General features: G+C 30.2%; 1 protein-coding gene across 1 annotated transcript in view; it reads left to right on the plus strand.

Annotated features, from left to right (window-relative positions):
- The window catches only part of LOC107446595 (uncharacterized), a 45,443-nt gene extending 18,717 nt beyond the window's left edge, over positions 1-26,726 (plus strand). The window contains exon 2 of the mRNA XM_016061279.4: positions 23,969-26,726. Coding sequence (XP_015916765.2) covers positions 23,969-24,252 — 284 coding nt within the window. The 3' untranslated portion in view covers positions 24,253-26,726. The remainder of the gene's footprint in view (positions 1-23,968) is intronic.
- The last annotated feature ends 828 nt before the right edge of the window (positions 26,727-27,554 follow it).

A 27,554-nucleotide genomic window follows, 5' to 3' on the forward strand; every position in this document is an offset into this window, starting at 1 on the left:
TGCCTAATAGGATAGTTGTTATTATCTATTGAGCTGTAACTAGACCATTATTAAATCTTTAGTATTCGAATTTTTCGATCGTTCTGAATTAAATTTTATCTACATCGCATTTCAAAATTAAAATTTTACTGTACTTTAATATTGAATGGAGAATTAATATTGAATGAGTTAAATACTGAGTGAGAAAGTTTCGGAATTAATTTCTTAACAGTCACATATGGAAAAGCTGTAAGTTCATCTATTTCTCGAACTTCATTTTTTTCTAACTTGACAGCTGTTGTATGTAAGTAGTTGGACCTCTCTTCTTTCAACACTTGCTACCACCTATTTACTGTTGACCACCTGGATCTTCCAGCTGCTTCAGTAAACCTGTTCTGCTAGTTTCGGAATTACAAAGGTTGACTATTATTATTATTTATTTTTTTCTTTTCTTTATCACAGTGGTGAGGTAGAAAAAGCTCCCGTTTATATGCCATTGGGTACTCAGGGCTATATCTTTAATAAAGGAGATAGATTTTTCTTTCTTTTTTTATTGTTATGGAGAATGTCTGGGAAGACGCCGATGTGTCGCCATTTTCTTTTGTTGTGGCTTAAATGTTGTTTTGGTGTTTTTGCTTCACAATTTCGGATTTATTTTCTCTCTTTCCCATACATAAAATAAAATAATGTAGAATTCTTCTACTTTGTCTTATTATTCGATATTTTTACTGTGCTTAGAACCCGAAAGTTGCTATGTTCTTAATTAAATTTTAAAATAAAATAAAAAATTGTAAATCATTTTATTCTATTTTGAGACTTATTATTCTCTTTTTGGCATTCGGTCTGTAAAATTGCTAATAGATTGATTTTTGTTTTTGATTTTGTTTGACATAAATAGTAATATTTTCAAAATATGTATTTACCTTTTCACTTTACTGAAGAGAAATCTTTCTTTTAATCATTTTATTATTTTGAGATATTTATTTTGTTTATAATTTTAGCATTAGCGATGCGTCACTTTAAATAGACAATTAGGTGATTGCACTGGTTTCACATTCATTGTAATTTGTCTATTGTGTTTTATGTTATCTTTTTCTGACTCTAGTGTAAATCTAATTTTAGTAGCTTTTTAGGTTATACTTAACTCGATAGTCCATGTGATCGAAATATTTCTCTTTTGTTCACTTTCTTGTAAATAAAAATTAAAAATAAATTAGATGACATTGAAGAAAATTAAGAATTTTCCTTAAACCTTAGTTGATCTAATAAAGTTTAAACAAACATTATTTTAGTAAAAAACTCAAATTTTTTATAAATTTGGCCGATTTATGTCACATGCAAGGCCGTTGCCCAATCACTATCTACGATATAAAGCGTTCGGTATTTAAGATTCTTTATAAATTTTTTCTGAAAAAATTATACCGAAAAATTCTGCAATCAGTAGTTTTTAATAGGTAGTTAAATAGTATACAATTGCTTATTTTTAAATTAAGTATCTTTGTTATTCTGAATATGCCTGTATATAAGTATCGTTGTTTTTATGCAATTATCGTTAAACAAATTTTTTAGCGTCGTCCAGATCGGTTTTCATTAATTTAAACTGTAATAAAATTAGATTTTTAAGAAAAAAGGTCTAAAAACTGAGAAACGTCTAGTTTTTTTTTAAAAATTATTTACTCAAAAGCACGAATCGCTTTTCGCATTATTTTATTGCTTTAAAGTTTTGAGAAAAATTTAAATAATTTTGGAGAAAAAAAAATTATATTTAGTTATCATTGTAAAAGAATATATTCTTAATTTAAAATTGAATATGAAAATTAAATTTCACAACAAATCAAATGTACTTAACTTCAAAAATTGAATGAAATGAAAAAAGATCAAGAGAAAGTGGAAGGTATCAGTATCAGAATTACGTTATCTAACCGTGACCTAGATTTTTTTTTTCTAAACGCCTTAGCACGTAATGCGGATTCTTTTTGTATATAGTCGGTTCAACACCTGTGTCTGAATTGGTTTAAAAAAACTGGTCTAACAGCCTATTTTTATTTTTATGGGGTTTTCAGTCTAATTTATCCATTTTTAAAATCGTTTTCAGATATCGAAAGTTGTTACGATTTATTTTCTGGAATTTCCCTCTTTTGTTATTCTACTTCTTAATGAATGATCTCAAATTTGGGTGTTACGTATTTAAAGTTTGGGCATGCGAGAAACCCGTAATTTATTCTCTATTAAATTATTATTATCATTTTATTTATAACATGTAGTCTCCATCCATGTGTAACTATCACATAAATCCAACAATTAAAGCGATTTGGCATTTTCTCCTGTTCATGTATAGCGAGAGAAAAATTCATCATGAATAAATAACATTTGTTCTAATGATCGGATTTTCACAGACTTTATGGTTCCAACTTAAAGCTAACTTCATGGTTCGAAGTATGTGATCTCAAATATGCTAATTAATTACAGTTAACTTTTTCAAGTTATGGAATCAAAAAGAAAAATGTTATTTACCATATACCGTTTTTTCGACAGACCGATTATAAAAATTTCCGATTATAAAAATTTGGGGAGGACAATCGCAATCCGGAAAATATGTGATCATCAGATCGGAAGAAAGCTGACCTCACTTAAGTTCTGAGGATTGAAATCAGTCTAGAGAAAAAAAATCAATGGACTAAATTCCATCAATTCATAGCGCTTTCCTATTTGTCTTTTAAATTAAATTTTCTTTCTTTTCTTACAAATGTAAGAAGTCTTTTCTGTTAAAAATAATTACATTACAATGAAAACATTGCTATTTTTCATAATTATTGCGATTTGATCAAAAAGGAATGCCACACAGAAATGAAAGAATGGAATTGATTGAACTTGCAATTATTTGCGTAAACAAAATTTGTTCCATTGTTGAGCAAAGGTATTGTTTGTACCATTGTTATATGGGGCGTAAACTTGCAATCGCATCCACAATTGGGTTGGGACCACGTTTTCTAGATTGCGATTACTCCCATATTTTAATAATCGAAAATCGATATCGGTCAACAAAAAAAAAAAAATGTTTATTTAGGGAGAATACGTTTTTGTGTCAGATTCCGTCACTTATCTAATTGTTAACACAAATTAATTACCGTCTTTTGAACCATTAAGATTTAGTGCGTGAAAATCCGATCAATAGAATAAAAGTTATTCAGGGTGATATCTTTTTTTAAAATTTAATTTGGTTCTTTGCGGGATGTGTTACGATATTGTCTTTTATCATATTTTATGCATCGTAATTTAACTAGATTAATTTAACAAAATTTATTTAATTGTTACTCTAACTATAAGATTCCAAAAAACATGTTAGGATCGGAAATGCCTATGGACTTGAGGGCAGATTATTTACCATTTCCTGTCCATTTTTCGACCAGTCCTTCGCTGTTTCCTGTCCGTTTTTCCCTCAAAAAAAGGTAGGACCGGAAATGCCTATCTACCCTGTTTTGGGGTAACTGACCCCTTTATTATTTCCCGTGGTTTTAAAAGGGGTAGGTAAAGGTATGAAGAACCCTTCGATGATCTCCCTTATGATTGTCTTGTAAAGTTTATGATTGGATTTTAACTTTTTAAGGGGGTTGAGTTATAAGGTGCAATCTAAAAGATTTCTAGAGTTACAAGAGAGAAAATTGAGCATGGAATAAAGGAGGTAATATAGAACGGCAATGATGAGTGCAAAAAGTACAAGATAATTAAAAAAAAAAAATGATAATAAATAAATAAATCGAAAAAGGTAAATATTTTCCTTTGTTCTCTATTTGTGTGTTTAAACGATATATTTAATATGATATTTCTATAATGATAAGTAAAAAAAATTTTTTTTAAAGAAAGTGTTTTATTTCGTGAGTGATGTTGAGTTCAATCTTGTATGTAGTCTTTTTTATACCTATTAACCCTTTGGCACAGAAATTTTAATGAACATATTTTTCATACTTTTTTCCAATTATTTAGTATTAATAAAGGTCAAAAAAAGTGAAAAATATTAAATGTAGCATTTTAATAATTTATGGTTATGAAATACAGCAAGAAAGATCGGCGTCTTTTTCTGCATGCATAAGTTAAAATCTTCCAAACGCGTCTTACTTCTAAGCAATATTTTTCAAATTTGCATTTATTTTAGATCTTAGAAATAGTTATTCATCATTGAAATTTCTTTAATTTTCAAAGTAATTGATAAATTTAATAATTTTTTTGAATTAGTCATGAAATTGCATTTCTTCTTTTGTACTATTTTTTTTATATTTTAGTTGAAACATAATCAATAAATCTAACGGATTTTTTAATAACTATTAATTAGACTGTTTTTATTATTAAAAAAATATTTTTGCTTGCAATTAGAGCATCAAAAACAAAATGTATTAAAGGGACACCAGTGTTCCATCTGCGTCTAAGGGTTAACTAATGCGATTGTAGCAGGTGCTATGCAAAAAAACTAAGATGCTACTTCTCTCTATTAATAAGTGTTATCTAACAAGTTGTTAAAAGGTACAAATCTCTGCTTCAAAATTGTTATAGCCATACGGCTATAACAATTATACTTAGGCTATGGTTATAACAATTATAATATACTTAGAGTTAAAGGTTGCACTGATGAATGATTAAAAAGATTATTAAAGTTCAGTAAATGGCAATGAATTGCTATCTGACTACATTCTCAGGAAATATTTATAAAGCCAATTTATTAAATTCTCAGAACAAGTAATAAGTCTAAGAATTTTAAATGATAAGTAGCTGCGGCACAAAGATTAAAGAATTTTGTACATGTGACTTCTTCCTATGTTTATCAGCACTGTATATCACTAAGAGAAAGAAACTGGTTAACTAATTTTAATTACAGGCCTTTCGATTTTTATCATTTCACTCTTTTTTAATTTTAATTGAAGGAAAATTTTTTTAATGATCTGTTAATTAATTGGTTACATAGATATAATGATTCTTTTTTTAGAAAGAAAGGAATGTTATAAATAACAGTAAGCTAAACTTAGTTTAAATTTATATGAGCGGCATATATAAATTAATTTATGTGAGCTGAAAAATTAATTTAAATTTATATGAGCTGCAAACTTAATTTAAATTTACATGAGCTGCACTATTATTTATCATCTTATATTTGGCGTATTCAAAACCAATTGTAGCTCTTAGATATTTTAAATCCAAGAAGTAAAAAAAAAAAATAGGTTTGACTATTTATTTTTTGATTGAATTTCACATGAAAGTATGCGCACACCTTTACAAAAGCTTGATTCAAAAGCCTTGAACTACTTTGTGAAATACAAAGAAAATAAAATGAATATTAAATGTGCTGGTGTTGGCTGGTTTGTGTTATGCCTTTATTTGAGTTTTATCAAGTGGAATATAAAATATAGGCGTTGATTTGTTGAAAATGTTATGTCGCCTTATCTGTTACCCTGAATTCGGTATTGAATTTTGTTCTTCTTTCTGCGGCCTCTTTCCAGTTTGGAAACAAATATTTAAACTTTTTCTTCTTATTATTGATAACTGACTTCAATTTTATTTAAAGGATTAAATGATTTTGGGCGAATTTTTCCTAGTCCATCATTATTTTAAAGAAATCGTTCAATTTTTTAGAAGCTTATGTTCATATTTTTTTTTGCAGAATGCGTTTATTATTATTCTTATTTATTTATTTGAACAATTGATCCGTTTCAGTTGGAATGAGAGAATTTTCGGCGTTTTTTCAGTACCTCAGTTATGAATGATGTAATGTAAAGTTGAATCATGTTCTTCCTTTCCTTCTCATTACGCAACATGTGCCGACCCTTCTGTACTAAAAACAGAATTAATAATCTAAATACAGAATTGTTTCTTTAAATTATTTAATATCACTATTAATTTAAAGAAATCGTTAAATTTTATAAAAGGTTATTTTATTATTCATATTTTTTTTTTTTGCAAAATACATTTCTTTTTTAAAAATTTATATATATTAGTTGGAAAGGGTGAATTTTTGGTGCTTTATCAGTCCCTCAGTTATGACGTAATATAAAGTTGAATCATGTTTACCCTTCCCTTCTCATTACTCAACATGTGCCGCTCCCTTCTGTTCTTAAAACAGAATTAATTAACTATCAACAGAATTAATAATCTAAATACAGAAGTTTCTTTTTTAATTATCTATTTTTATCAGTAATTTAAAGAAATCGTCGAGTTTTATAGTAGTGTATTTAGTTCATATTTTCTGTGCAGAATACATTTCTTTTTTAACAATTTATCTATATTAGTTGGAAAGGGTGAATTTTTGGTGTTTTATCAGTACCTCAGTTATGACGTAATATTAAGTTGAATCATGTTTACCCTTCCCTTCTCATTACTCAACATGTGCGGTCCCCTTCTGTTCTTAAAATAGAATTAATTAACTATCAACAGAATTAATAATCTAAATACAGAAGTTTTTTTTTAATTATTTATTTTTATCAGTAATTTAAAGAAATCGTCGAGTTATATAGTAGTGTATTTAGTTCATATTTTCTGTGCAGAATTCGTTTATTTATTTATTTTAAACAAATTATCTACTGCTAGAAAGGGTTAATCTTTGGTTCAGTTATGAAGCAATAGAAAGTTGAATCATGTTCACCCTTCCCTTCTCTATCCGGTCATTATGCAACATGTGCGGTCCCTTCTGTTCTAAAAACATCTCTTTCAATCCCCTAGGTCAGTGGTCGGCAAACTTATTAGCCAAAGAGCTAAATATGTACATTACAACAATTTTTTAAAAAAATTGGGAGCCAAATCTGCTTGTTTAGTAAAATTTTATTACAGTAAATAAGTAGTACACTAAATAAAACTAAATTTCATACTTAATAAATATTTATTAATGCGAACAATGTGCTTGCATCTCCTTGGAAAGTTTGAGTAAGTCAGGTTTGTATGCTGTTGTTTTTAATTTCTGGCATGATTCCAAGTTCTCATCAATAAGGCGACTTCTCAGTTTACTCTTGATAATGTTCATGTTTGAAAAAGATTGTTCGCATAGATATGTAGAACCGAAAAGGGAAAGAACAGCAAATGCGAGCCTTTTCAGCTGATCGTCAGGAATACTATTCCAAATGATCATGTCGTCCGTCTCCAGGACTTTCAAAGCAGATCACTTGTGTTGTGAACTAAGGTCAATTTTTTTCTTCTCCAATATTTTCAATTCAACACAAAGACGTTCGAATTTAGAGCGCCATATCTCCTTGTTTTTTAAATCCAGCAATTGTATTTCAAAGCTACCAATATCAATTTCAAAAGGAGAGCATTTCAACTCGGTTATCGTAGCATTAAGAGGATTTTTGACAAATGCTAAAGTTGCTCTGCTGTTTTTAAATTCCTGAAACCTGCTGAGAAATGCTTCCCTCATATTTAAAATTATTGTTTTAAAATGGTGTTTATCAATAGAGGAATTATTTTCTTGGCGATGCTTCAGCAGGCTCGGAAAGTGAAACAATGTTTCCCTTTCAAAGTCCTGAGCAAAAATGGATAATTTGTTTTCGAATGTTATTACTTCGTCTAACATCGAAAAAATTAAGTTTCCTTTCCCTTGTAGTTTACGATTAAGCTGATTTAGATGAGACGTAACGTCTACCATGAAATAAAAGTTTTGGATCCACTGATCGTTTGTTAGTTCTGGATAGTGAACGCCCTTCTCAAGAAGAAATGCTTTAATTTCCGGAAAAAGGGACGCGAAACGTTTTAAAACGTTCCCTCTTGATAACCAACGTACCTTGTTATGAAGCAGAAGATCAGCGTACTCACTCTCCATTTCAAATAAAAATTCTTTGAATTGGCGATGATTAAGAGCTTTAGCTAAAATGGAGATGATAAAATCACTAATTCTTTACAAATTTCATCCGGAAATGTTTGCCCACAAAGCGCTTCTTGGTGAATGGTAAACGAGTATCTCGTGATTAATTTTTTCTTTCAAAATAGCAACAGACCCTTTTCTTACGCCGGTCATACTTTTGGCCTTATCTGTTTACGAAAACTAATAAAATTAAACTCGATGTTCGTTACGTATTTTCACAACAATATAAAATTTTAATTACATATCTATCTTTTAACTTAAACAAAAAATTATACATATTCTCGATATATAGAAGAATTTTAATTTATGAAAATAAGATGTAATTTTGTTATTACCAAGTTTTTTTAATTTTTTTAATGAAAATATTATTGCGCCTTCCGTGGATATTTGTGCCAGAGCCGCACTTAAGGAGCCAAAGAGCCACATGCGGCTCTGGAGCCGCACTTTGCCGACCACTGCCCTAGGTGCCTCACTTTCCCACATTCATAACGCGGGGGAGAAAAGAATGGTTTTACGAAACTGTTAACAAAACGGAAAAATAAATTCTCTCTCTATGATACATCAAACGATAACGATAACGATTCCGCGTTTTGATTTTTGGATCGATAATTCCAGATCAGGGCATAGATAAATAGTTAGAAGTGATGTGGCAAAGATCTTTTTTTTTTTATCATCGTCTTCATTTAGGTGTTCAGTCTCTGAAATTTACCCACGTGTGAAAGTTGTGGAAAATATTCGAACGATTTATTCTGTGAAATAAATGGAAGTAGTTATTTGATTAAAAACTTCAATCGCTATACAAATTAAATATAACAGTCGCCCATTTTTAAGACTTGCCAGACATGAATGAGAAGAAACTAAAGTGATTTGAAGTGTAAAGTTGCCAGCTGAAAATGGAAAAATAAGATGAGAAACAAAATTAGCGAAAACCACAGTGGCCGAGAGGGGCAAATCAAATCTGGTTTGCCCTTATCGGTCCCTGCGATTTATAGCTATTTGTACAGCTCTAATGCGATGCAAATAATTTTTTATATTATCTTTTTCTCTCTCGGTACTGGTGGGTTTTCTTTTAGAGTTATGTTTCTTACCAATATTTTTTCGTTGCCAACTTTACGTTTCGTATTTTAAATCCTATAAGTTTCTTTTCACGAATGGCAAGTTCTGAAATTGGGCGCCTGTTTTTAGGCGCTTAAAACATGTCGATTGTTTTTCAAATTTGTTAATTTTTGAAGCGAATGAAGTTTTTAATCGAATAATATCTTACCTCTTCAGTTTCTTGGGATTATTTATTTAAAATGTAAGTAAGATTAGTAGCGATTAGTAATAGACTTTCCTGAAAGTGAGCTATTATTACTTATATAATTTATTTTGATGTTAGGTTACTGCATTTACACTTACGATGTGGTTGTTTAATCGGGAGAATGCTCAAACGATTTCGTTTTTCGAATTAATAGAAATAATTTTTTTTTATATTCGCTATGTTATAAAAAATAAGTAAATAAAATTAATAAAAAAATAAGTTAAACGGTTCCTCAACACTTCCATCATTTGTGATGTGGAGTAGAGGTTTTGTTTATTCGAAACTGTTAACAAAACGGAAAAATAAATTCTCTTTACCCATACATCAAACGATATTAAGAAGCACGTGATCATGTTTTGATTTCCGGACCGATAAATCCTGATCGGCTTATAGATAAATAGAAGTTAACCAACATTTTCCAATTTATTTATGTGTTTTGTTTCTACTTTTACCTACGCGTCGAAAATACGCAGACGATTCTCTTTTTGTGAGATGAATAGAAATGACGTCCTTTACAACCGTAAAAGAGATAAAAATATTCACTGCCACTATTTTAAAATTACATTGTTTTAAGATTTGGACTGACAAACTTTTACTTTATTAACCGTTTTCAGCACCTTGACTAATTTTTGACGCACAAATGCCTTATTTTTCACTTTATTTTATGACTTAGTTGTCAAATGAGTAATAAAAACGTGAGATAATTTATGTGGTTTTACTGTTTCTATGGAAAGAAAGAGTATTGCAAAAATTATTTTTGTTATTACGTTCATCTCTTGTCAGTTTTCATTCATATTTACTAAAATAAAAATTTATTCTATTGTTGCTCAAATGCGCATTTTAAAAATTATTTGGAAAGTAAGAACGATGAATTTGCACCGCATATTGACTAATGTTAAGGTTATTGCCTCTATTGTGTTAGTTAAAGAACAGGCAAGACCTGACAGTCACATTTGGCTTTTTAAATGAGAAATATGCTAATTATATTATATTTTCGTATTTTTCTTTTTTGTAACGCGTCATGCTAGAAAATGTTACGTAGATGAAAGCTGTAATAGTAGAATGAAGAAATTTATGTATATTAAAAAAATAAATTAATAAATTAAAAAAATAATAAATTGAGGTTCAGAAAGTTAGGAGAGAATTTTTCTCGAAATCACGTAAACTGCACTTTTCACAAAATAATTAAAAATAAAGGATGATCACACTTTTGATTCTCGTGGTTTTTCGCAAAATTACATCAAAAACCTATTTTCGCAAAATCACAATCATATTGAGAAGGTTTTTATTACTTTTAAAAAACAAATCTTTCACATAAGTTTTGATTAACCCCTTATACAACGTAATCCTTATTCAACAGAAACATTTTTTGTCACTGTTCTGTAACAACCAATTTAGATTCCTATTGTATTATAACTGATACGCGTTTCTAATTAGGTTCATGGTTCGGTTCGTTAACCTTATGTAATAGCTTTTTACTATCATCGACAAATATGAAACAGCTCTAGTTCATTAATTAAATCTTACAACATTATGTTTTTATTGATATAATAATAAGAATGGGTAAAATATAGAGTAACGGAAATTGATTCAGTATATCACAGACCAATCGGAAACTGCGCTGCTCGTGAAATACTCCTTCGCGTTCTTAGAAATATCAATAAATGCGTTCAGCTAGATCACGCAAGTAGTTTGAAGTTCGGAATCGAATTTCCTTATGATTATAGAAATTATGATTTTTGAACCAGGAAGCTATAGAGGTGGAAAAAAAGAAGAAAAGGAATATCAAATAAATAAATTAATTAAAAAGGGACTATTAAGAATAATGCAATTATATGTTTTTTTTAAAGAAACCATTACTAGCTCTTGTTGTTAAACGTAATTAATTAATTAATTTTTATTACTTGAAGAAAAATTAACCCTTTCGTTTCGGCAGTTCTTACGGTGCACTGAACGGTGCAATGTTCCGCGAAGTGTGCACAGTCAGGATGCGTAGCGTTTTTAAAAAGTGCTTATTTTCGATTTTCGAATTTTCTCTTTTTCAAAATGAGATTTTTCCTTTACTATGTTGATTTTCGCTTCGAATTATGCAAAAAGGTTAACATTGTTCTTTCTATTCAACGTTTTCATAATTAATTCAACCCCAATCTATTTCGGCGTATAGTCAGTCCGTAGCGTATGAAAACGCCATTCGTTTTACATAATTTAAAATTTCATGACTTCTGACAATTGTCAAAAACAATGCTGAAAGGTTTTTTTTTTGGCATGACGGTTAAAACAAGACAAAACCGTCGATAGTCAAAATCTTTCCAACCCTGCCTAATTTTGATATATTTTAAAGTGCTTAAAATTTTTTTTTGAGTGCTTGAAAAGTGCTTAAAAGGTGCTTATTTTTTGTTGAATTATTTGGCTACGCACCCTGACAGTGCATGTTACGATATCGTATAAAATTTTACCAAATTCGTCAATCCTAAATNTTTCATAATTAATTCAACTCCAATCTATTTCGGCGTATAGTCAGTCCGTAGCGTATGAAAACGCCATTCATTTTACATAATTTAAAATTTCATGACTTCTGACAATTGTCAAAAACAATGCTGAAAGGTTTTTTTTTTGGCATGACGGTTAAAACAAGACAAAACCGTCGATAGTCAAAATCTTTCCAACCCTGCCTAATTTTGATATATTTTAAAGTGCTTAAAATTTTTTTTTGAGTGCTTGAAAAGTGCTTAAAAGGTGCTTATTTTTTGTTGAATTATTTGGCTACGCACCCTGACAGTGCATGTTACGATTTCGTATAAAATTTTACCAAATTCTTCAATCCTAAATATGCGAAATACACGGAAGAAGCTTGATACAGATTAAGCGCATTCAAAATATAATTTTAGTGGTATTATAAAATATATGTATAAGAAATATTACTCTGGCAGCAGATTCGACCGGTAATCAAACGGTATCACTCTGAATCTGGCTAAGTACGCCACCCGTACACCCAGACCATCGCCTGGTTGTAGGCTAAATGCGGCGCTCGTACACACAGGACATCGTGTGATGCCAGCTAAATACGGCTCTCGTAACGGAAGGGTTAATTTAATTCGAAGCGAACGTTGATACGTTTTATTGGATTTATACAAATACAAGAACCTCTATATAATTCGTAATTTAAAAGCCGCACTGTACTACAGAACGACTAGGTAAACAAATACTTCATTGGTAAAGAAATACTTATAATTCGTAATTTAAAAGCCGCACTGTACTACAGAATGACTAGGTAAACAATGGTTAATATTTCGAATTATGCATTATTTAACCCCCACTAACTGAAACTCTTGAACTGTAATGCTTTTCTGTAATGCTGTCTGCCAAACTTATAAATATACGTATGGATTGCGTTTAATTTCTCTGTAATTTTTTGAAATGAACGAAACATTTTGGTGTACTATTACTAAACAATTGTTTACTAGAATTAATAAATCAATTTTCACAATCGAGACTGCAGAAGTGAAAGTTACTGAAATACAATAGCTTTGTCTAGAGCTAGATTGTAAATTACCGATGTGTTTAAAAATCGTAACTGCTTTATGAATTCACCCGATATCTTTTTGAGTACATTGTCTTTTGATAAATATCGTTTAAACAATAGTTATCGACATTGATAATGTCACGGTCACTATCGACAACTATTAGTATTGAACACGATAATGTAACAAGTTACCATAACAGTAATTATTGTTGTTAGGACTTAAAGAATGCATTGAAGCGAGGCTGGGAAAGCATGATAGTTATGAAAAAAACAAGAACATCTGCATCGCCAATATCAAAAAAGTCTCCTGCGAATTTTATTTTATTTTTAGAACAGTCTAGTCTACCTTTTGTTTGAAAAATTTGATATTTGTGGCGGTTTTAAGAAGGTTGCATTTGTTGCGTTACTTGCGTCCTCTAATAAATAAATATGTTTTTTCTTTCTTTAAACTGTCTTCAATGTTTTACAAATGCATTAAATCGAGCCGCGGTTGCTCAGGGGATAGAGCGTGCTCCTCCCATTGAGATGATCAAGGTTCAAATTCTAGCGGTGGCTGGTTAATTCAAATTTCATACCCGCCTCGCAACCACCACAGTGCTGACGTAAAATATTGCTCAGTGATAGTGGTTAGAATCCTCTTACTGTTGGACTAACCGCTTCAAATTTTCGTTATTTTCCTACCCACATAACGCAAATACGAGTTAGTTCCTCTATGAAGGCCAGTTTGTCCCATTGCTTGTTTGAGAAATATCTTTTGGATTGTGTTAAAATATACAAGGTTAAGGAGTTGTACATTGCTAGTCGTAAACTCAGCTGCAGGTCGGCTGTTCAGCGCCGATTGTAAAATAAAATAAAATGCACTAAATCCCATTTTTAGTTAAATCATTAGTAATTCTGCGGTTATTCGCTGACAATAGAGCGTGACATTTTCGTGGGTTCTATTGAAAACAATAATTATTAAACATGATATGGTAAGTGTGAGCAAATTCAATTATGTAACAGAAATATAGAGCAATGTAAAAATAAAAAAAATATTGCTGTTCATTAATAGAGCTCATAAATGAAAGAAAGCGGAATATTTCGTCCGTAGAAGATTGCCGACAGAATTTTTTTTAAATAAATTCCTCTCGGTTTCTGAAAGACTCGTTCGTAGCGCACGAAAAAATGAAAACGTGTCAACGAAAAATTTTATTCGTAGTGTACGAAATAAAATCTGATAAATAAGGTATGACACACGCGGAAATTTCTGTCGACACTTAAAGAATTTTATCCTGTTACAAATCTTGAAATTCTAACAAATAACATATTCTGAAGAACAATAGTATGTAAATTAGTTCATATTTACTGCTTGTTTTCTTTTGCGAACGCATCATATGAAGTAAGTGCTTTTTTAATATCGGTGTTAGGAATGTCGCATTAATGATTCACGATGCAGCAGACTTGTTGTTTTTAACGGCACTTGCCAATACCGGCAAGCCTGTTTGGTGAAACCAATCGGATTTAAGGTAGAGGGTGCGTACTTTTGTATAAAATAAATAAAAACTTAAAAGTTCAATTTTTCTTTTCAAAACAAGAATTGTTTACACAGTTAAAACAATTTCTGTTTGTAATTGTTGTTGTTTTCGTACGCCATCAAGGTAAAGGGGTGCGCTTCTTCTTGTTTTTCAGTGGTGCCATGTATGACCAAAAATACAGCTTCAGCCACTTACAAGTCACAGCCCGTTTTTTGGGCGGACCCAATTATACATCCATCGACAGATCGTAGTTTTGACCTAAACCAGATAATGATTAATCTCCAGTTCAGTACCCCAGAGGTATTGATGTGTTAAGGGAACGTGGGGGACTTTGTGACCCGACAGAGACAATTCTTGTTATATTAACCAAAAATATCGATTTTCATACTTTCGTCTGCTGAAATACGATACATATCGCTAAGTCAAAGTTCCCCAAAAATAGAATATCTCTCCCTTAGCAGGGCCTGATTATCGCCTTGGCCCAATAGGCATGGGCCTGGGGCCCACAATTTCTGAGGGTCCTCAAAAATTAGTAAAATGTTTAATGAAAGGTAGGTTAGCTATGTGTTGGTTTAAGTACTAAATAAAAAAATAATTACAGCTTACAATATAAAATAATTCAGCTAATCAGTGACTTTTAGCAAAACTCACTGATGTCAATTGGTGGCCACCAAACTATTTTTATTTTGACATAACATTGTTTTGTTGTTTTATATTTTGCTTTAATTTATAGATACGTAAACTTTATCTTAAAAAAATAATCTTCAATTGTCTGCTTTCGAAATTTATTAGAATGTTTCTCTTGAATCATGCAGTTCAATAGATTCCTTTTCATTATTGGGACTACTCTTCATTAATTTAATTTCAAAATATTTTGTAAGGGGCCCAGAAAATTTGGTGGGCCTTGGGCCTGAATTTGTCTTGATCGGTCCCTGAACCCGCCNAAATAAAATGCACTAAATCCCATTTTTAGTTAAATCATTAGTAATTCTGCTAGTTGGATCCCTCTTGGTTATTCGCTGGCAATAGAGCGTGACATTTTCGTGGGTTCTATTGAAAACAATAATTATTAAACATGATATGGTAAGTGTGAGCAAATTCAATTATGTAACAGAAGTATAGAGCAATGTAAAAATAAAACTAATTAAAATGAAAAAAATATTACTGTTCATTAATAGAGCTCATAAATGAAAGAAAGCGGAATATTTCATCCGTAGAAGATCTCCGCCAGAAATTTTTTTAAATAAATTCCTCTCGGTTTCTGGATGACTCATTCGTAGCGGACGAAAAAATGAAAACGTGTGAACAAAACATTTTATTCGTAGTGTACGAAAGAAAATCTGATAAACAAGGTATGACACACGCGAAAATTTCTGTTAAAACGACACTTAAAGAATTTTATCCTCTTAAAAATCTTGAAATTCTAACAAATAACATACACTGAAGAACAATAGTATGTAAATTAGTTCATATTTACTGCCTGTTTTCTTTTGCGAACGCACCATATGAAGTAAGTGCTTTTTTAATATCGGTGTTAGGAATGTCGCGTTAATGATTCACGATGCAGCAGACAGATAAGTTTTGTTGTTTTTAACGCCACTTGCCAATACCAGCAAGTACCTTGGAGAAACCAAGCGAATTTAAGGTAGAGGGTGCGTGCTTTTGTATGTAAGTAAATAAAAACATAAAAGTCCAAAAAAATTTTTTTTTTTCAAAATAAGAAGTGTTTACACAGTTAAAACAATTTCTGTTTTTAATTGTTATTGTTTTCGTACGCCATTAAGGTAAAGGGGGTGCACTTCTTCTTGTTTTTCAGTGGTGCCATGTATGGTCAAGAATACAACTTATGCCATTTACAAGTCACAGCCCGTTTTTAGGGCGGTCTCATTCAAACATCCATTTATTCATCGTTCTCCGATTTGACCTAAATCGGAGAACGATTAATCTCCAATTCAGTACTCCAGAGGTATTGATTTTTTGAGAGAACGTGGGTGACTTTGTGACTCGACAGATTTAATGTGCACCAATCACCATTTACTACACGGGGAGTCTTCGGCCTGCGGGAATCGAACTCACGACCTCTTGGACATGGGCCCGATGCCCTACCAGCCAGGATGTTAATAAGAGAGAGAGTTATTAATAAGAGAACGAAAAGTTGAAAAAGCCGTGTTACATTTGTATTAGCTAAATAACTATCGTCATAATAACCATAAATATCTATTTTCATAATTTCGTCTTCTGAAATACGATATATTTCGGTCACATCGCTAAGTCAAAGTTCCCCAAAAGTAAGATGCCTCGTCCTTAGTTCACAGTTTCTGAAAAACGGAATGTTTAGTACCCTATAATTGTAGAGCGACCAGATATCTTGTCCGTAGTTGAATTTTATTTGTATTATCATTTTAAAAATTCCGGTAAAATCTATTTTTTTTTTTTTTTTTTTTTTTTTTTTTTTTTTTTTTTTNTTTTTTTTTTTTTGCAAATGTGCTCAGTGAAAGTGCCTGACAGATGGCATATCTCTCACCTTGACCACGAAAAAAAATTATATGATTAACGAGATATGTCGTATCTTGCTCAGAAAATTTCCCCTACAAACGAAACGATGCGTCATGTATGTAGCAAACGGTGCATTTAAAAACTAACTTTCTATAACCCAAACGACTTTTAAATTTTTTTTCCCCCGAAGCTCTTGAAATTCTAACAAATGTCTTAACTCTAAAGAAATAATATCTAAATTTGTTTCGTCACGGTTATATTTAGTGCCTGTTTCTTTCGGGACCACCCCATAAGATGTAAAGTGCTCTTTTAATATGGGTTCTAGGAATGCCGCATTAATAACTTACGATGCTAAAGCGACAGCAGACAGTTTAAAGGAAGAAAAAAATCTACTTTCTTTACTATCTTCCTCAAAAAGAGATGTTACATTTGTCATTCCGGGTGTTTTTCATCACTTGTCAAGAACACACCGGAAGGCGCTCATAATCTTTTCCTTTTTACAAATAAAGGTTTCTTACGCCCCCAATTATTCCCCTAAACGCCCCTGCGGAAGTTGAGCGAAAATTGTTTCTTCGAAAAGAGTTTTCAAATGATCGTTAATTACAGCGTCCATAATACCGCTTTTCAAATATTAGACCTTTTTTTTTAATGATTTTTAAGTGTCTTGTTGATAGATGGTATTTGTTTGTGCATTTTGTACGTAGGAGGGAAGGGCAAAAAAATGTAATAAATTAGGAGAGTACAACCTGCAGCCTTTGTATAGTCCATGTGCGGGCCCTTGCCTTTCTGCTGAAAATTATTGGCAAAACACTACATAGTTAGCATGCAAAACTTTATAGCTATTATTTTTAATTATTTTATTTAAAAATTTAATTTCAATAACATTTAAAATAGTACTTCAATAAGAAAAAATTTAAATTTTTCGACTAGTACATACATTTTTTTAAAAAGAAAAATGAAATTATACATATTTAGATAATAGCAATGTGCTATTTTTATAGCTATCATGATTTTTTAACAGTTGTTTCTGACTGTTAAGGCCCATTATGCTAATTATAAACATGGAGAGGAATTTCGTAATTTTGTGAAATCGAAAAGCGTTCGCTATCTAATATATTTAGTATAGCTATCTAATATATATATATTTAGTTCGCTATCTAATATATTCTAATATATTTTATAACCGTCGTTGAACAGCCGACCCAATTTTTGGTTTACGGCAATTAATGTTCAACTCTTGTAATTTTGAACCCAATCCAGAAGACAAGGGAACTCCTGGATGAAGAGTTGGGAGAAATGTGCCTTCGTGGAGGACTTTAGGATGGAACTAACCCGCATTTGCGTTACACGGAGAGGAAAGCCACGAAAAATACACGGTTAGCCTGACGGTAAGGGGACTCTAACTCATGATCCGTCTACCACTGAGGATATTTTACGTCAGCACAGTGGTCGGTGCAAGCTGGATGCGGAATTCGTATCGACCAGTTGTCGCTGGGATTCTAACCCGGTTCACCTCATTGGAAGGCGAACGCTCTATTCCATGAGCCACCGCGGCTCGCTATTTATTATAGATTATTGGCAATTTATTACGCTATTTATTAAAATTTTTTTCGGAAAAGAAAATTGATTTATTTCTTTAAATATTTAAGCTATTTCCCCAGGCAATTTCGGTAAGTTATTATAATTTAAAAGTAAAGCTTTGCTTATTATTATTATTAAAAAAAAAAAAAAAATTGAAGTGTTTTTTCCCGAAAACTTTGGAAGATAAAAGTTAAAGATTTACCCCTATTTTACTTTCTGATGAAATATATTTTTAGTTGTAAAACAAAACATTTCATTATACTATGACATTGGGTGTTTTTTGAATCTATTTGTAGCATTACTAAGTTTACTGTGCAGTATTACGGCCAAAGAAATATTGAATAAATATTCAATTAACAATTTATTTTTAGAGAATAGCATGCTCTTCATAATTAACCTGGGAAATGTAGCTAGCCTTGACCGACATAATCGGTTAATGATAGTTTCTTTTCTTACTGAAAATTTAATGTTCCACGCTAAACCGCGTTAATTTCAAATGCTTTTTCTCTTCTTTTTATGGCTCGCTATCGATAATCTGTTTCTATTTTCAGCACAGCTTATTCCATACTACCTAAAACAGTAAATAACTTTTGGTATCGATTGGTTTGTTATCTCTTTCAAATATTATGTAGTATTGTTTCATGAAGTTCTCTTCAATAATTCTAGATTATTCTAGTGCAAGGGTGTTTGTGTTTCAATTTTGTAAGGAACCTAAATGATTGGATCTAAAAATGTTTATTAATAATGAAACTTGGGCTTATACATTTACTTTTTATTGTTTTTTATTTAAAGTGTCCTAACTCAGATTTACATAGGAAGAAATCAATTATTTAATGTAACACAGTTAGGGAAAACAATCTTAATCTACGTAATCTTAAATTTTCATGTCTAGCTTTGTTTTTAAATGAAATTTTTTGAAATTTTCATTTGTTGCAAAATATTTCGCATAAGAACGCGTACCCCCGCTAAACTATTCCCGTACCCCTGGGGGCGTAACACTTTGGGAAACACTGCCCTAACCCACTGCGGCTCGCATGCGAATACTTTTTGAAAAATAAAGAACAAAAAATAAAATAAATACTTTTGAAGAACAAAAAATAAAATAAATAGTAATAATGCCGCCGACTTCGGGAACTTTGTCAAAATCCATACAAATTTTGACTTCTCAAATTATATTGAATTTTGGAAACATTTATGAATAAGCAATTAGGTTTCCAGAAATTGCTGTAAGTTTTTATGATCATGATATGCATGGGATTTAATTATTTCTATTGTAAACACAATAAAATTAAAATTTCCTTTAATATGCATCTAAAATTCCTAATTGTGTTAGCAAATTTAAGAATCAATCCTAATGCAGATGACTTCAACAAAAGCAAAATTTATTTCTGCTTAAAAATGATCTAAAATTTAATATTTCAATTGACTTGTTTTAATTTTGTAAGAAACTTAAATGATTGGATATAAAAATGTTTATTAATAATAAAACTTAGGCTTATATTTTTATTTTTAATTGTCTTTTTTAAAGTGTCCTAACTCAGATTTAACTCAGATTTACATGGGAAAAAAATTTGATATTTTCTTAAAAATCCCATAGTCCGCCGATAAATAACATTGTTTTCCCCCTTTCATATTTTTTTAGTATGCTGGAAAAGTTGAATAACAAGAAACGCATAAAAAAAATGCGTTTTCTCCCTCAAAAGGTTGCTCACTTTTTATCGATTTAAATTATGTTGCACAATCACTATATAATGGATTTAAATTTTGCTGCGCCAGGTCTAACTTCATTATTCCATGCATTGATAAGCTTTTTGCTAAATTTGTTTTGTTTTTTTCTTAAATCTAACCAAGTTTATAACTAGATATTTTCTTTTGTTAGAAATTTAACGAAGTTTTATTTGAATGAAAAACATTAAAAATGATAAGTAAAAACCATTAATCATCTAACATAATTATGTAAGGTATTGTGGTGTGATTTATATATAGAGAACATTTCGTATTTCTAGTGTAAGCTGATTTTTATTTACAGAACGGAAGGAAAATTTCGTTCTGTACACTCGGCATCTTCAGTTTTGAATCATATTTGAGGCTTCTTTCTTTTTAATTTCCTTCTAATGCGTATCGAAAGCTTAAAAAAGTTAGATAAGCATTGAAAGGTTCGATAAGCATTGAATTATATGTTATTGATTGACTAAATAGCACACAAGAGTGAAAAATCAAATAAAATGTGTATATTTTAGATAAGGAAATTCAGCATTGTTTTTTATCTTAATAACTGGAACAAAAAAAAATAAATAAAGAAAACGAAGAAAAAAATTACTTGTTTGCATCAGGGACTTGTATTTACTAAAATGAGTTTTCTATTTCATTTCCTACAAATGCTCGAAAATCCTTAAAAAGTTCACACTTAACCCAATAAGTTGTTTTAGTCATTTGCACAAAAATTAGGGTTAATAATTTGCCCGAAAACATTTAACAAATTTAAATATATATATATGCCCGCCAAAAATTTAATTTTGGAAAATATTACACTATATTCTTTTCATATCACTTCCTTTTCTATGCCTCCAAAACAAAAACATAACATCACTGACAGAGTAACCTGCATTCCTTTGGAATCTGCCGGAAGGGTTAAAAAATCAGGCTTATGCTTGACAAGCAAAAACAGACGATATCCCTCCAACAAAATAAACTTACTGAAACTTCCACTGCTCATCAAATAGTTTTACACTCGAAGGCTCATTGACCTTACAGCCACCGTGACCTCTTTTTTAAATATTTCTTATTTTATCTCTTCGAGAAGAGATGATAATAAACACTGCTTAATTCTCGTGCCATTAAATTAAAAGGGTAAAAAAGGAATAGAAAAAAGCTGGGTAATACGATCGGTTTCTTAGGACGAGCTGTGGCTAATGGAGCGATGGTTGAGATTCAGTCATGTTTGATCGTGGGGGAATGACGTTTGTTTACTGCTGATAAATTTTTTTTCTTTCGCTTATATTCTTGGGTTGTCATCTTATATCCTTGTTCATCAAGGTCTCCCGCTGAGTGTCACAAGCGTCCGGTTGAAGTGTTTATTTTAAATAGAATTCCTTTTCCTTTTTCTGAGGAATGAGTGTTGATATTTGAAGGCCCCTCCCCAATTATAAAGGTTTTGTTAACAATTTGTGAATTAATTTGAAGTTCTGCTGTGTTAATCATTAATTATTATTTCGAATAACTGCTAAAGCTCACTTAACTAATTTTTTAAACATTAAAGCAGTTTTGTTCTATACAACCATCAAAAAGAAGAAATGACACTTTAACAATCGGATTTCTATGCACTATATTACTTATTGGGGAATATACCTTTAAATGGTAATCAGTTTGTGTATACTTAATCCCCTTCTAAACTTGGTCTAGCATTGTTCTGGGCCAAGTGGAATAAGTAACAACAACATATTTAATTTACAAAATCAGATTAGACCAGTCGAATGCAGATTTTTTTTTAATATCTCCAAGCATTTGAAGAGCCTTAATCAAAATGTGGCCCTTTACCAAGATGATAAATAAACATTTTTGGATAAACAGAAAAACATCAGATTTAAAATGCGCTTAATAATTTAAAACCAACTAATATTTTAAAATTGAAGTATTTACTATCTGGAACCCAACAAGTAAGTTTCGGTTGTTCAACGACGGTTTTAAAATAAAATAAAATAAAATAAAGATGAACTTCAGTGGTTTTGTTAAGGTTGTAGAATTTGGTGTTTTGTAGCGTATATTTTTTTATTAATATCTTTCTCCTTATACCGTATTTTAGGAGGGAGGGGTCTGAGTATCTATTGCTTTTCAAATCTATCATTTTGTTGCTTTTACTTTCAAGCAATAAGTTTAGCCAATTACCTTTTCCGACAAAAAAACGTTCTGAACTCGAAATACCGTGTTTTCTTACTTGTCTACAAGGGGAAAGGTGAGTTTATTACCACATCCTGCCTGAGGATGAAAATTGTTCGAAAATTGGCTAAAAGGAGAAACTAAACTGTCTTTGTTTATTTCTTTCTTTTACCACACCTCAGCGGCTTCTGTAAAATAAAACTAATAAAATAAATAAAACTGACGTTACTTTGTACGGTACGATGTAAAAATATTTTTGTTAGTAAATATGTAATCATAAATTTTTTTGTCATGTCTTTGTTATATAATTACAAATTCTTCATTAAAATTACTTGAATTCAGTATTTTAATACATAGCCTAATTTTTGAGAAATAATACAAATATCACGAAGAAAAAAAAAAAAAGATTCCAAAATTTTTCTATTTCTATCATAATCGGGGTTGGCTTTCTGCCGGCAGAAACTGGTTTTTGCCATGCCAGTGGCCGAAACTGGTTATAACCGGCAAAAACTGGCAGAAACTAAAAAGACGTCTATATTAGTTCTAGTAATTGCTTAATGACATTTTGTTTAAGTAAACTGAAAAATGTAACTCCACGTAACTGTAACAAACATTTTAATTCATTGTTTGTAAATATATATTATTTTGTTTCTATTTATTATAAAGAGTGCAGTATATCAAATATTTATATAAAACAAATCGGCCCCATTTCCTGAAACTTATTTTTCCTGTCAAGTTTTGACAACTACCCCAGCTGCTACATNTTTCGATCGCCAATTGTTCTATTTCTAACATAATCAGGGTTAGCTTTCTGCCGGCAGAAACTGGTTATAACCGGTAAAAACTGGCAGAAACTAAAAGGACGTCTATATTAGTTCTAGTAATTGCTTTATGACATTTTGTTTAAATAAACTGAAAAATGTAACTCCATGTAACTGTAACAATCTTTTTAATTCATTGTTTGTAAATATATATTATTTTGTTTGTATTAATTATAAAGAGTGCAGTATATCAAATATTTATATAAAACAAATCGGCCCCATTTCCTGAAATTTATTTTTCCTGTCAAGTTTTGACAACTACCCCAGCTGCTACATGGTGGTCCAGTTTTCAAAAATATGCAATAGATGAAAGTTTCTCACGAATCTTGCTTGTTCCCTGAAGGCAATGCCTGCTAGTTCTGCTGAACTTGAGAGATTCTTCTCAAATTTCTCGTTCGTGCATAGCAAATTGAGAAATTTTTTAGGTTTAGAAACTGCATCAAAACTTGTCTTTTGTTATATATTACTGCAGAGTGCAAACAATGTAATATTTGATTTTGAATGGTGATAACTTTGTAAATAAATTGTACTTTGTTTAACATTTAATTGTTTTTTCTATGAATTATCCATTGTATGTCAATCTCAGTACTTACTTTTATGTCATTTTCTGAATTTCTGCCACAAATGTGGCAGAAAAGGGTTTCTGCCATGCCGGTTTTAACCGGTTTCTACCAGTGGTTTTAACCACCTCGGCAGAAATTTGATTTAACTAGGAAGAGGTGATTGCAGTTCGATTGCTTGTCTAAACTAGGCGGTGTATCTAATAATTAATATAATAATTGCATTTTCACTCTGCTTTCCCTTTTTTTCGACAATCAAAGAGTTTAAAGTTTTCAATCACCGTCTTCTTCACTAGAATTTAGATTTTGATAGCGATTTTGTTTTTCCTTCTCTTGAAATATTCATTTTCGTTGCGATTCCTAATGTGTTAATAGACTAAGATTTTACAGTTACAGCAAGGGTGGTCATTACGAAAAACCATGTTAATTAATACCATGTTAATTAAAATTTACTTATCAAACATTCATTCTTATTTTTCAGATCACAGTAAGGTGACTAGAGCTAGATGGTTTTCAAGAGATAGATTGAACACTACCGAATATATGAACAATCTGGCTACTTTGGACAGAAGACTGACCCTGGATGAAATCCTGGAAAAAAAGAAACGCGCTGCCATATTTGAGCCGCAACTATTGAACGAAAACCTTTACTCGGACGAGGTATTTGTTGACATTTCCGGCCTCCCACGCAACTTAAGAAACAGTCACGATTATGAAGAAATTGATCACAAGAAGTGCTTATTGGAGATGCAAGATCGTCAGTAGGACACAATTCTGCCTTCCATTCATATATACCTGTAATAATTTATGGACTTCTATTTTTTTTGAGGAAAAAAAACAAACAAACTTATAACTCTTAATAAACATAACAAAGAGTGAACAGAAAAAGTATAAGTAATCTCCGTAATGCATTTAATGCGAAAAACATAGCTCTGCAACTATTTATTTTTAAATAAATTTAAAAAAAATCTTATTGAAACCAAGTGAATGTTGAAATGGAATATTTAATGGAATGTTTTACAAATTTAATTGCACACGACAAATTTTCTTTGCACAAAGAGTAAAAGTGAGATTAAAATAGTAGGCGCCAAGTGTGTGTAGCTTCAAATTATGTGGAATGGTTTTGATATTTTTTTAATTTAATACAAGAACTATGTCTATTTTCGTGGAAAAATTATTACATAAATCAGTTAAAATAAGCAAACTCGCAAATTTAAAGAGTAGATAAAATAACCCTTTTCTCAAAGCAATTATTTTAACTTTAGTTTTTATGGAAACATATTTAAAAAAAAAAAATGAAAATTCATTTAATGGCATTTATAAATTTTATCATTATTAGTTTTTGCCTCAACTGAATAAAGCTGTATTTTTTTCTTTACTAGTATTAAAAAAATATAGGACAACTGTATATATTTTTTTAAAAAGAAATGTAAAATTAGCTTTAAAATTTTGCACAATTTAAAATAAGGCTCAACTTAGGGAGTGGTAAAATAAGCGACGGCTTAGATTCATAAATTTGGAGTCTCAAAAAATCAGTTTAATTCAAGACTTCATTTAAGTTGATTTAATTTTAAAATTGCAACTATTATTAATGTATTTAAAATGTCTATAACATAAAAAGAATTTTAAATTGAGCAAAACTTCAAAGATAATTTTGACATGTTTAGACAATCTGTAGGTTGGGTTGCCCCATAATTTAACTTTAAGTATCAGCTTTAAATAACAGCACTAAATAAAATTCATTACTAGGGGCCAAAATAAATTTGCAGATTGAGGATTTAGTTGGAGTTGGTCACAGCATCACCTGCGATAAATTAACGTTCGGCTGAACATTAAGGAAGGCCTATTCTAACACAGAAAAAAGTTGGCAGCTTTTTTTGGTATTCTATTTTTCTCTTGGGAAGGCATGAATAATCTCAGTATCCTCTTAATGCCATCAACTCTACAATTTTAAATACAAAACGACTAGAAAAAATTCAAATATTATTTTAGAATAATATAAAACTACCACTTTATAATGGTTGATGTGTACCTAAAAGGTTTAGATAAAGTTTAATATTTACTAAAAATTTTCCATTAAAAATGCTGATTACTAAACTAAAAGTGAGAAAAGTAATAATATTTTTGAAAACTTTTGTAAGATAAACGCATTTATGTAAATGAACATCTGAAATTTCAATTTTCTGAATAATGTAGATAAAATGATTTATAGGTTATCGTCTTTGCACTTTTTAAGCTAAAACTAATGCATTTACAAAGTTGCAAACGACAAGATTTTCCAAAACCTATATTGTTTTGATTACAAACTTTAAAAAAAAACTACTTAATAAGTCCAATATATGGTTTTATGGTGAACTTTTTTACATTGTGTAGGATCCTTTTTAGTACTGTCTTGAAAACTATTAATTTTAATCCATATTTTTCTGCATTTTTTTAAGAAATTTTTTTTGTTTGGATATTTATAAACTTCGAAAATTCTTATCTTTATGCAAAAAAATATATTGAAATTTATTTTTAAATGTTTAATTATGCATTTTAACATTATAAAAAAATATTTCCATCATTATAATTTTCCGAGGTAAAATAGCTCCCGGGCTATTGAAAAGCTTCACTACAGGTTTGCATCTTTGTGCCTGTTACTATGTAAAAAATTAATAAATCACTTTATGTGTCTTATTTTTGTATAAATTTTTTTGATATTTTTTTAATCCAAATCTTGCAACTGGCAAGAAATTGTACTATTGATATCAAAAATTAACACAAAATGAAATACTACTAAGTAAACTAAATTAGCCTGCTCTAACTAAATTAGTAATAGTGATAATTTTTTTGATTGATTTGTTAAAATTTAGATTCCTATTTGTGTTTTATGAACATATCATTCAGTGATGAAATTTTAAGTTAAGATAAAAAAATGTAAACTTAAATTTAGATAGTAAATGTTTCTGAATGAAAAATGTTCGTTTTCTGTGATTTGTTTAAATGTTTGCCATCTATTTTTTAATTTTATGTAATATTTGTTCCTTTTTTTTATAAAAGTTTTGTAAATTATGATTCTGAATTGCTTTTCCTGGAATAATTTTCCCTTATTTTGGGATCTAAAAAAAACAATGAAAAGACTATTTGTGAGTAAATTAACATTATTTATGCTACTTATGTTTTTGAATTGTAAATATATTTTATTACTGTCCAAGTGTATTTAAGTTTTTTTTTGAATAATAAATATTCAAATTTTTTTATATTTGTTTTGTTTCTTTCAAAAGCCATTTGATAAGCTTGGTTCTTTAATAAAAATATTCGTTTTGTATCAAAATGACAGTCCAACTTTAAATTTTGTTACCCTTTAGAACAGAGATGATGTAAAGTGCAAAAAGTTCGTATTCAAATATTTTCAAACTAATGCATTAACTGAAAAGAACATTTCTTTAAAATCATTGAACACTATTCTGGCATTTTTCAGGACTGACTATAGTGTCCCCTCAACTAGGGAAATCTATGTCGTATGATAAACTAGCTTTTTCTTAGGATCTTGGGAAGTATGTGAGTGACATGAGTTGCAAAGAAAAAAAATCAAAGCTTAATTACAAATGATAAAAAAAATTTGCAAGTGAATTGGCACAATGTTGTGAGCATTAATAAATTCTATATAATCCGCATAAGAAACCGTCTTGTTTTAAATTTAAAGCAGACTATTTACTAAACAGCAAGTATAGTTATACAATGCTTTTCATTGAATTGAAATCATATCCATGGATTAGTAATTATGGATAAAAGTAGAGATTAGTTCTTAAAAAGAAATATAACAAGTGGCACACTCTGCACTTGAAAATAATAAACCTTAAATGTAATTTAACTGGCACACTATTCGAAAAAGATTTACTATCTCTGCTTTAGAAACTAGTAATAAAGCCTATTTTTAAGCTAGTTTAAAATAGTTACATTACATTACCCATTTTAACCAGTTAGTTAAAATTATCCAAATTTAATCTCATAAACAATTCTATTGTGGGGATAGCATCATAAAGTATAAAAAATGACAAATATTAAGTTACATATAATCCTCTTAA

Source organism: Parasteatoda tepidariorum, chromosome 6, assembly GCF_043381705.1.
Source record: "Parasteatoda tepidariorum isolate YZ-2023 chromosome 6, CAS_Ptep_4.0, whole genome shotgun sequence".
Lineage (NCBI taxonomy): Eukaryota > Metazoa > Arthropoda > Arachnida > Araneae > Theridiidae > Parasteatoda > Parasteatoda tepidariorum.